Source organism: Nicotiana tabacum, chromosome 15, assembly GCF_000715075.1.
Source record: "Nicotiana tabacum cultivar K326 chromosome 15, ASM71507v2, whole genome shotgun sequence".
Lineage (NCBI taxonomy): Eukaryota > Viridiplantae > Streptophyta > Magnoliopsida > Solanales > Solanaceae > Nicotiana > Nicotiana tabacum.
In genome coordinates this window covers 84,045,186-84,057,074 of record NC_134094.1, presented here as the reverse complement: position 1 = coordinate 84,057,074, position 11,889 = coordinate 84,045,186, and the positions used below count along the sequence as shown (strand labels likewise).

Sequence of the window (11,889 nt, the reverse complement as noted above, 5' to 3'; positions counted from 1 at the left end):
CATGCTTTGTTGAACTTGTTGCCTCTATTAATGTTACATATTATCTCTCTCATTGTTGATTATCATTATTTGAAGTTGTTATTAGTGTTATTTCTCTCATTGTTGATTATCATTATTTGGAGTTATTGTTCATGTTATCCCTTCCCTTGTTGATTTCCATTACTTGAAGTCATTTTACACGTCATCACTTTTATTGTGTGTTATTTTTATTTAATAACGTGGTTGTACATTATCTCTCATTGTTGAGTTATTAGTGTTGAATCTATGAAAGCCGTTATCACGTTGAGGCGAAATTATTATTGTTGAAACATCTTCCCTGTTGAGCATTTATATTCATTGTTGCTGTTGATATTCTTGTACACATTTTAGTGGAGCCGTGGGCTATTGTTGTGGGAACATTGATATTGTTGATTGTTAGCAAGTTGTGATATATGGGCACTTGTGGTGCGAGATGTTATTGTGATGTGATATTATCGCGCTTGCGGTGGTATAAGGCTTGGGGTTAATGTGCATGTGGCGGTGTAAGGTGGGACTTATGTGCGTGTTTCTTTTAGGGGAATTACGTGAAGCCACGCAGTATCATAAGGTGGGCTAAAGTGCGTGTAGCTATTTCGGGAAAACTATTTTCGAAACTTATTCCAAATGTAAGGCTAACATGGCGGTATAGAAAGAATGTGATTCAGATTATGAATTGTGAATACGAGGCGATACCTCAGTTGTGATTCTTGAAATATATACACGAGGCGGTACCTCGGTGGTGGTTCTTATTGTACACGAGGCGGTAACTCATTGTGATTCTTGTTGTTTATCTCATGTTGCAAAGAGTTTTGGTGGGAACATTTCCTGTTGTTTTGTTCTCCCTTGTCCTATAAGTTGTTGTACGTATATGATTATTTTGGTTCTCTTTAGTTTGTTCTTTATGTTATTTCCATGTTTGATTCCGGTATTAGTTTATGCTGTTAACTATTTCGTATCAGTTATTTCTCCGCTTTCCATTATTTATCCTTATTATGTTTTCATTCTGTTTATTATATCCTAGTAGGTGTCTTGACCTGGCCTCGTCACTACTCTACCAAAGTTAGGTTTGATACTAACTAGGTAGTATTGTGGTATACGCATACTACGCTTCTGCACAATATTTTGCAGATCCAACTATGTTTGCCCGTGTCGGACGCTAGAGTTGAATTGAGTTGCTGCTTTGGAGACTTAAAGGTATGCATTCTCCTCTTCCGCAGGCCTGAGAGTCATCTTCCCTTATTCTTATTTATTGTTGTATTTTCTTTCGGACATTGATATACTAGACAATTTAGCTTACTCTGTAGAGCTTAGGACTCTGTTCCGCCGTTCTTGGGAAGTGTATGGTTGAGATTCTATTTTTCGGAAGTTTATATGAGTTTATCAGGCTGGTTTTTAGTATTTTGTTCATTACATTTGTTCAACTGTTATCAAATATTAGTCTTACATAATCGTAGAGACTAGGTGCCATCACGACATCCTATGGAGGAAAATTGGGACTGTGACAAGTTGGTATCAGAGCTCTACGTTCATAGGAGTTACGAGTCATAAGCAGGTTTAGTGGAGTATTGCGGATCAACAAAGAGACGTTTGTACTTATCTTCGAGAGGCTACAAAACTGTTAGGAAAACTTCACTACTTTGATTCCTTATCATGCGAATTGGTTGTCTTCAAAAACTAAAGCTTTGACTTTATATTCTATCATAGATGATGAGGACACGTACTGTTAGATCTGATGATCAGACACCCGCGCCCCCTGCTAGAACTGCGCGAGATCTGGGCTGGGGCAGAGGCCGAGGAGGGGCACGTGGTACTGTCAGATCACCTGCCCGAGCTACAACGGAGGAGCCACCAGTAGCTCCAGTTAGGGGACAGACACCTGAGGCACTTGTTGCCATCCCAGCACTTCAGGAGACCCTCGTACAATTCTTGAGCATGTTTAGTACTCTAGCTCAAGCAGGGTTGATTCCACTTGCACCAGCCAAATCTCAGGCTAGTGGAGGAACTCAGAATCCCGCTGCCCATACCTTAGAGTAGCAGGTCCAGGTTGATCAGGTCCCACAGGTTATACCAATACTGCATGTTTCTCCGGTTCAACCCGTGGTTAGGGCAGCAGCATCTGAGGAGGAGCAGCTTATACTTGAGAGGTTCAAGAAGTATCACCCTCCTACTTTCAGTTGTTTGGCTTTAAAGGATGGAGATGGTTTTCTTGAGGATTGCCACTGTATTTTCTGCACCATGGGTATTGTGGAGACGAGTGGGGTGACTTTTACTACGTTCCAGCTATTAGGAGCAGCGTATCAGCAGTGGAGAGTGTACGAGGAGGGTTGCCCAGCCAATGCAGCTTCACTTACATGGACTTAGGTTTTTAGAGTTTTTATTGAGAGGGTTTATTCCTCAGACCATTCTAGATGCATGACACACAGACTTTGAGCAGCTGCGCCAGGGTACTATGACAGTGTCAGAGTATGCTGTCTAATTCAATGATTTGTTCAGATATGCACCTGCCTTGGTTTCTACAATCAGATAGCGAGTACGTTGATTTATCAAGGGGCTCAACTATGCTATTAGGTTCAGCATGTCTTGAGAGTTGGAGACAGATACCCCATATAAGTAGGTAGTAGAGATTGCACAGAGGTTGGAGGGTATGCGGGGCCGTGAGAGGGAGGATAGGTAGGCCAAGAGGCCTTGAGGTACTGGAGGATTTAGTGATGGCTACGATACATCTATAGCCCGTCATGGTAAGGGCTATGTGAGTCATCCAGTTCACTTAACACTTCCAGCTTCTAGTGGTGCTCCAGTTATTCTGAGGTCTCAGGTTGCACGCTTTGCTCAACCACTTTCTAGTGTACCTCATGTGCGGAGTGCATTCATCGATCAGTCCAATAGAATAGTCTCGAGCCAGTCCCAGTAGCCAAGCCCACCTAGAGCTTGCTTTGAGTGTGGTGATACCCGCCACATGGTTAGAGACTGCCCTAGACTCAGGAGAGGTGCACCTCTATAGACTACTCAAGCTCCACGGATTCAGTCAGGTCCGCAGACTTCTTAGGCCATGATTACTGCCCAGTTGCCGCTTCACCCGCACAACTAGCTAGGGGTGGGGGACTAGAGGGTAGAGGTCACCCTAGAGAGGGAGACCAGGTCAGATTCTATGCTTTTCTGGGTAGGACATAGGCGGTTGCTTCAGACTGATTCATTACAGGTATGGTTCTGGTTTTCCGTAGAGATGCATCAGTCTTATTTTATCCGGGATGCACTTATTCATATGTGGCATCTTACATTTCCCCGTATTTGGATATATCTCGTGATTTTTTAAGTTCTCTTGTTGATGTGTCCACTCCTGTGGTAGATTCTATTATTATGGACCATGTGTATCGGTTATGTTTAGTTGTTGTTGGTGGTTTTGAGACCGGAGTTGATCTATTGTTACTTAGTATGGTACACTTTAATGTTATCTTGGGCATGGATTGGTTGTCTCCCTATCATGATATTCTGGATTGTCACGCCTAGAGTGTGACGCTGGCTATGGCAGGTTTACCACAATTAGAGTGGAGGGGTGAATTAGATTATGTTCCTAGTAGGGTTGTATGATTTCTAAAGGCTCGACGGATGGTTGAAAAAGGGTGTGATGCTTATCTAGCCTTTGTGAGAGATGTCAATGCTGATACTCCTACCATTGAGTCAGTCCTGGCAGTGAAAGACTTTCCAGATGTATATCCAGTAGATCTTCTGAGCATGCTACACGATAGTGATATCTATTTTGGTATTGACTTGTTGCCAGGAACTTAACCCATTTTTGTTTTACTATATTGTATGGCCCCAGCGGAGCTGAAGGAGTTAACGGAGTATTTGCAAGAGTTGCTCGATAAGGGTTTCATTCATCCTAGTGTGTCGCCTTGGGGTGCTCCGGTCTTGTTTGTGAAGAAAAGGGATGGTTTTATACGCATGTGTATTGATTATTGACAGTTGAACAAGCTTACAGTGAATAACAAGTATCCATTACAACACATTGATGACTTATTTAATCAGCTACAGGTTGCCAGAGTGTTCTCAAAGATTGATTCCCGGTCAGGTTATCAGCAGCTGAAGATTCAGGATCCAGACATTTCGAAGACTGCTTTCAGGACTCGGTATGGTCACTACGAGTTCCTTGTGATGTCATTTGGTCTAACCAACGCCCCAACAACATTTATACACCTGATGAACAATGTATTCCAGCCCAATCTTCATTCATTCATCATTGTATTTATTGACGACATTTTGATGTACTCCCACAGTTGGGAAGATCATGAGCAGCACTTGAGGAACGTGCTCCGGAACTTGAGAGAGAAGAAGTTGTATGCAAAATTATAAAAGTGTGAATTTTGGCTTGATTCGGTGCCGTTTTTGGGGACACGTGGTGTCATACCCCGGGCCTGGGGGCGAGACCGGCACCCGGTGCCTCATCTATCCTTGCGTACCAACTTGTGACTAAGGAATTATGGACATATAATATCATACTTTGGCCAGGGGCCACATTGTCAATATAATTAAGATGTGATCTTTACACGTTAGCAAGTGAGTGCTTACAAATTCCTACAAAATAACACTACAATTAGAAGTGGGGAACGTTGGCCATTACTGATAAGTTTCCAACTTTTTTCATTTTCAAAATCTTACATTAAGCAACGTGATTCCTACAAGCTTCAACAATTCCAGCGAGAATTATTTAAATATTAGCAACATAAGATTTTGTGATTCTAAGGGAGTACAGTGCTAACTTTTCCAAGAATATCATACGGAACTTTTTCCTACTCTAGGTATGTTAAGGCTAAGCTCTTCCTATATTTTGCATGATCTTGTAATTATACAAATTTGATAACGAAGTATAAAGAAAATAATTCATGTCCCGGAATTTACGTATATTTTTCTAGTCTTGTAAGTTACAATATTCTCCTTATTGGGATTTCATATTCAATTGAGTATTTCCTTTTTCCAGTCAAGAGAGAATAAAGTCTATATATACAGTATTACAGTATTTTCATTACCATCGAGTTATAATCGATGGGCAGGCCCCTATTGGGCAACTTCTGATCAGATGGTAAGTTATATACCGACCCTATTGTAAGTTATATACCGACCCTATTGTGGCCGAGCGCCTATGAGCGAGCCCACTTGGCTGAGAAACATAGCCTAGTATGGCTGAGCGCCTATGAGCGAGCCTAGTTGGCCGAGATACAGAGCCTAGTGTGGCCGAGCACCTATGAGAGAGCCTACTATAGCAGAGCACTTATATATATATATACACCGAGCCTTATAAGGTCGGGCAACTATTTTACTTACTGTAATAGAGTCAGTATCAACAGGTGAGCATATCTTCAGATTATCTTTGACCCCCAGTTGCTTTCAGTTATTATATTATCAGTTCAGTTTTAGCTTTCGGTATATTGCCTTACATATTGGGTACACTATTTCGTACTGACGTCCCTTCCTAGGGGCGCTGCATTTCATGCGTGCAGGTTCAGACAGACAGACGGGTAGACCTCCTCAGTAGGTGTTGCCCGAGTTCAGCTTTATCGGTAATCTCCCCGTCCTTTGGAGTTGCCGGGTCTAGAAGTTTTGTGCACATCTCGTGTACGCATGTAGATAGGTTATGGATAGGTAGGGGCCCTGTTCCGATCATAGTACATCCATCAGTAGAGGCTTGTAGACATATCGTGTCAGTTAGTGCAGTATGTTGGGCTTGTAGGCCCTGTACATATATTTTGTTGGCTTGTTAGTTATAGTAGTTATGACGGCCTTGCCGGCCCAGCTTTATGTTGACATTTAGTCAGCGTGAGTCTCTATTCAGTTTTATATTTTTCTTCGCAAATTGTCTTGCAATGTGGCCCCTGGCCAAAGTATGACATTATATGTCCAAAATTTCTGAGTCGCAAGTTGGTACGCAAGGATTGATGAGGCACCGGGTGCCGATCTCGCCCCCAGGCTCGGGGCGTGACACGTGGTGTCGAGTGAGGGGATCAAGGTAGATTCGAAGAAGATTGAGGCAGTGCAGAGTTGGCCCAGACCGTCTATAGCCACTGAGATTCGAAGTTTCCTTGGTTTGGGTATTATCGTCATTTCGTAGAGGTTTTCTCATCTATTTCTGCACCTATGAACAATTGACCCAAAAGGGCTCTCCTTTGATATGGTCTGAGGAGTGTAAGGTGAGCTTTAAAAATCTCAAGATTGCTTTGACTACAGCCCCAATGTTGGTGTTGCCTATGGGCTCGGGGTCCTATACTATGTATTGTGATGCAAGACGATATGGTGATTGCCTACGCGCCTCGACATCTGAAGACCCATGAGAAGAATTATCCGTTCCACGACTTGGAGTTAGCATCCATTGTTAATGCATTGATGATTTGGAGGCATTATTTGTACGGTGTCCCTTGTGAGATGTTTACTGACCATCGGAGTTTACAACATCTGTTCAAATAGAAATATCTTAACGTGCGACAACAGAGGAGATTAGAGTTGCTTAAGGACTATGATATCACCATTCTATATCATCTAGGTAAGGCCAATGTGCTGGCCGATGCCTTGAGTCGAAAGGCGGAGAGTTTGTGTAGTTTAGCATATCTACCGGCAATGGAGAGGCCATTAGCATTGGATGTTCAGGCCTTAGCCATCTAGTTTGTTAGATCGGATGTTTCGGAGCCCAATCGAGTTCTTGATTGCATGGTTTATCGGTCTTCTCTATATGATCATTTCAGAGAGCATCAATATGACAACCCCCGTTTGCTTATCCTCAAAGACACGGTTCAGCATGGCAATGCTAAGGAGGATACTAATGGAGACGATAGTGTGTTACGGATGCAGGGCCGATTATGTGTGCCCAATGTGGATGGATTACGTGAGTTGATTCTTCAGGAGGCCCACAGTTCGCGGTACTCCATTCATCCGGGTTCCGCTAAGATGTACTAGAATTTGAGGTAGCACTATTGGTGAAGGAGGATGATGAAATACATAGTGGAGTATGTATTTCAGTGCCTAAATTATCAGCAGGTAAAGTATGAACATCAGCGGCTGTGTCGTTTGCTTCAGCGACATGAGATTACCAAGTGGAAATGGGAGTGTGTTACCATGGACAGACAGTCCGATCGCACTATTCAGATATTGGCGGATATACTTCGTGCATGCGTTATGGATTTCGAGGGTTCTTGGGATCAGTTTTTTCCAATTGCGGAGTTTTCCTAGAACAACAACAACTACCAATCGATATTCAGATGGTTCCTTATGATGCCCTATATGGGAGACAGTGTCATTCTCCAGTTGGGTGGTTTGAGCCGGGAGAGGCTAAGTTATTAGGCACATATTTGGTTCAAGATACTTTGGAGAAGGTCAAGATGATCCAAGATCGGCTTAGTACAACCCAATCTAGACAGAAACGTTATAAATTTCCAAATTTCCTCTTTGATTGTAATAAATTTGATGTTAAATCTAATATATAATCATGAAATATAGTTGAAAATCTATTAGAATCAGTTACCAATAATTTGGTATGAAAATCTCTACACAAAATCGTCTCCTACCGAGTCTATGGTTCAAAATATGTTAAAGTGAAGCTAAGTCCTTAAGTGCTCAGTTATAAACCAGTTGTAGATGTCGTATTTGCGACATGACGTTTGCAAATGCGGACAAGGAATCACAAAAACGACCCCTGGCAGACCATACGAAGATCGCATTTGCGATAAAAATCTTCGCAAATGTGAAGCAACAGCAATCACGAAAGAGAACACTATCATCGCAAAAGCGGACATCTAGAGTCGCAAATGCGACTCCAACATCGCATTTGGGATAAATGCCCAATCCTCCCCTGGTTCGAGAAATCAAAAAAGTAGTCACAAATGCGATGATGGTTGCATTTGCGACCTGCTCATCGCAATTGCGATGACACCAATACCAGCATACAAAATTCTTAACAAAACATACTGAAACTAATTCGAACCCACCCGAACCCTTAGGGCTCTACACCAAACATCCACAAAACTCTAAAAATATCATATGAACTTGCTCGCGGGATTAAAACTTCTAAATAACATCTAAAACCATGAATCAAACGTCGAAACGCATGAAAATCACAATGAACTTTAAAACCTGCTAGAATTGCAACCAAGCATCCCAACCACCTCAAACCAACTCCAAATGACACCAAATTTTGCAGACAAATTCTAAATGAGAAAACGAACATATTCGAAGATACAAAATAAAAATCCGAACCCGATAGCCATAAAGTCATACCATATTCAAACATAGAAAAATTCTAAAACTTTAAATTGTCAACTTCCGCCAAATGGTGTCGAAACCTTTTAGAAACATCCAAATTCAAATTCGTGCATACGCCCAAGTCCAAACTCACCATCCGTACCTACTGGGACCATCAAAATCCCGATCTGAGGCCAAATATACCAAAATTAAACTTGGTCAACTCTTTTAACTTCAAGCTTCTCAAGTGAGAGTCATCGCTCAAAATCAATTCCGAACCACTTGAAGACCAAAACCGTCGATGCATACAAGTCATAATACATTATGTGAAGCTAATCATGACCTCAAACTGCCGAACCGGATGCAATTGGTCAAAATATTTTGCATCGGCCTTGGGATTTTTCTGATGACTTCTGGATCCAAGTCTGAATTGTTACATAAATAATTCCTGAAACGATGCTTCCTTCTTTGTTGTCTCCTTGCTCAACTTCGAGAACTCCCACATGCAGTAATTCGAGCTTGTCCCTGTTTAGACATGTTTGAAATAGGACCAAGGAATCAATAAAAGGGCTACAGCCCTTCAATGTGATAACATATATAACATTACCCATCGAAGAATAGGGAATGGGGCTAAACTAATTTTCTATACTAAGAAGGCAGTGCAGTTATTAAGATCTTTGCTTTAAATAAATATAATTTTCCAAATGCATTACTGGATCCTTTTAATAATAATATTTTTACATGATACCGAAAGGAATACTATTTCGTAAGATCAAATAAGTGAATAAATAATTCACATCTTAGATTTAATCCAAGCATACATGCAAATGTAATGCATTACCTTGCCTTACATAGACCAAATTCGCAGCTTCAAACTTTTACATCAAACATAACAAACAAAAAATCACTTAATGATGCAGCACCATGGTTATTCATGTAGGGAAAATAGTATATAGAATCAATCAAAAACAAAATTTGTACACTTCACCAATAACTGCAGCAAGGTGATGCCAGATTATATAGTCACAGAGATAGAATATTGAGAAATGATGTATGTATGATGAACTATGGCCACCTAGTCACAGAGTATGGAGAGCCTTACATACCATATCATAATGTTATGACAGTTGCAATTAGGAATCCTGTGACTCAGATCAAGTCTCCCTTCAGGTTCTTTAATGTTTGGGAAAGTCAGACAACATTTCAATTATTAGTAACTACAGGGTGGAGGATGTATAAAATATATGACAAAATGAAGAACATCTGGTTCAAGCTCAAAGATCTTAAAACTCAATTCAAACACTTAAATGCAACAGAGTGCAAAGGAGTAACATAAAGGATTGAGCAAGCTAGGATAACACTCAATCAAATCCAAATCCAAATGCAAACTCACTATTCTTATGCACTACCAGACCAGGAAAAGGAATGACTACACAAATTGGAGACATGGTCACTTGTGGAAGAAAGTATCCTCCAACAGAAGGCTCGAGAAAATTGGATAAAGTTGGGAGATTCAAACAATAAGTTCTTCTCAACAGTGATAAAAAAGAGGAAGCAAAGAAAGCAGATCACTAAGCTATAAGCTCTAACAGGCTTTACACTTACTGAACTAGCAACCATTAAGGAAAAAATAGTGCAATTCTATAAAAGCTTGATGCGGTCTAGAGAAAACAATCTACCTACTATCAGTATACTGGTTATGAAGAATGGACCAACTCTTACTTATCAGCAACAAGTAGACTTGTGTGCAGAAGTGACTAAACAGGAGATATATGAAGGTGTGAAAGATATAGGAAGTGACAAAGCTCCAGGAATAGATGGTTACATTGAAGAGTTTTTCAAGAAAGCATGGCATTTTATCAAAGAAGAAGTTTGTGGAGCAGTCAAAGACTTCTTTCATACAGGTATTATGTACCCAGCCATTAACTGCACCGCTATCACCTTGTTTTCTAAGATCCCTAATCCAGTTACGGTCAAGGATTTTAGACCCATTGCTTGTTGCACTATATCGTACAAGTTGATTTAAAAGGTTATGACAAGTAGATTATAAAAGATAATGCCATACATCATTTCTGAAGCTCAAGCAGGATTCATTCATGGGAGAAAAATTGCAGATAACATCATATTAGCTCATGAGCTTGTCAAAGCCTATAATAGAAAGCATATATCTCCCAAATGCATGCTAAAGGTTGACATGATGAAAGTATATGACTCAGTGAAATGGGTGTATTTTGAGCAGGTTATGGAATATTTGGGCTTCCCTGCAAAATTCCTCGAATTGGTGAAGACATGTTATCAACAGTGAGTTATTCTATAATGATTAATGGTGAATTGATAAAGCCATTTAATGCAGCAAAAAGGGCTTCGACAAGGAGATCCCATATTACCATTTTTATTTTCCATTGACATGGAATACTTGAGCAGACAACTTAATGGAGTGAAGAAGATAAAGAAGTATAAATATCATCCAAGACGTGGCAAGCTAAACATCACACATCTCAGTTTTGCTGATAATTTATTCCTGTTTGCCAGGGGTGACAATGGTTATGTACAAGTACTTAATGTTTCAAACAATTTTCCTCTACTTCAGGCTTACAAGCAAATCTAACAAAAAGTGCTATCTATTTTGGAGGTGTGTTGAATTCAAAACAAATGAGAATATTGTAAAGTACATGCTATTCATAAGGTGAGCTACCTTTCGAATATTTGGGGGTACCCTTAGCCACAAAGAAGTTAACTATACTCCAGTGGCAACTACTGATTGAGAAAATTATAGCAAGAATATCATCATGGACTGCTAGAAAACTATCTTATACTGGTCGAGTGCACCTGGTGCGCACTGTGCTATTTGGCATTCAATCATATTGGGCTATGATGTTTATCATACCAGCTAAAGTTATGAAGTTGATTGAGGCATATTGTAGGAGTTATATTTGGTCTGGTACCAACACAATCACAAGAAAGGCACTGATAGCTTGGGATATGCTATGACTTCCTAAATCTGTCGGGGGTTATAATCTAAATAATCTTTAAGTGTGGAATATTGCAGCAATTACCAAAATATTTTGGTACCTGGCTCATAAGAAGGATAAAGTATGGATAAGATGGATCCATGCATACTACATTAAAAGACAAAGTCTAGTTGATATGGATATTCCACAGCAAGCAAGTTGGATGGTGAGGAAGATCATGGCTGCTAGGGATAAAGCGCAACATATACCTGTTCTAAACTAGAAGAAGAGCCTCATTAAATAGATTTATCTATGTCTACTGGGGTTCATAATCGAGTAGAGTGGAGGGGCATGTTATTTGACAATGAGGCAAGGCCCAAAGATGTGTTTACAATGTGGCTCCAATGTCATGGAAGATTGTTAAAAGTGGATTTATTAGCTCAGTGGGGAATCCAAGTGAACTCAAGCAGTGCTTTATGTATGACAGAAGATGAAACTCACCACCATCTGTTTGGTGAATATAGGTTCTTAATAGCTGTATGGATTAGATTATTGAGATGGCTCTAGTTACCAACTACTCAAACTAATTCATGGCAACAATTATTTACCCGGTTGATCCCACACACTAAAGGAAAGTTGACGAAGGCAAGAATTCTTAAAATGACATATGCTGAATACAATTATGTGATATGGAAAG

At 40.4% G+C, this 11,889-nt stretch overlaps 1 protein-coding gene across 1 annotated transcript; it reads left to right on the top strand.

The window, feature by feature from the left end:
• The first annotated feature begins 9,940 nt into the window (after nucleotides 1-9,940).
• Nucleotides 9,941-10,849, top strand: LOC142169702 (uncharacterized). The gene is made up of 3 exons (XM_075231604.1): nucleotides 9,941-10,145; nucleotides 10,481-10,542; nucleotides 10,595-10,849. Exons 1-3 carry the CDS (start codon nucleotides 9,941-9,943, stop codon nucleotides 10,847-10,849), a joined length of 522 nt encoding a protein of 173 aa, XP_075087705.1.
• The last annotated feature ends 1,040 nt before the right edge of the window (nucleotides 10,850-11,889 follow it).

Excerpts from the sequence above, each read along its gene's own strand:
- LOC142169702 (XM_075231604.1), top strand. The coding sequence starts at position 9,941 with ATGAAGAATGGACCAACTCTTACTTATCAGCAACAAGTAGACTTGTGT. Across the intron at positions 10,146-10,480 it reads CAAAGACTTCTTTCATACAG|GTTATGGAATATTTGGGCTT; the intron begins GTATTATGTACC and ends TATTTTGAGCAG. Across the intron at positions 10,543-10,594 it reads GTGAAGACATGTTATCAACA|CAAAAAGGGCTTCGACAAGG; the intron begins GTGAGTTATTCT and ends CATTTAATGCAG.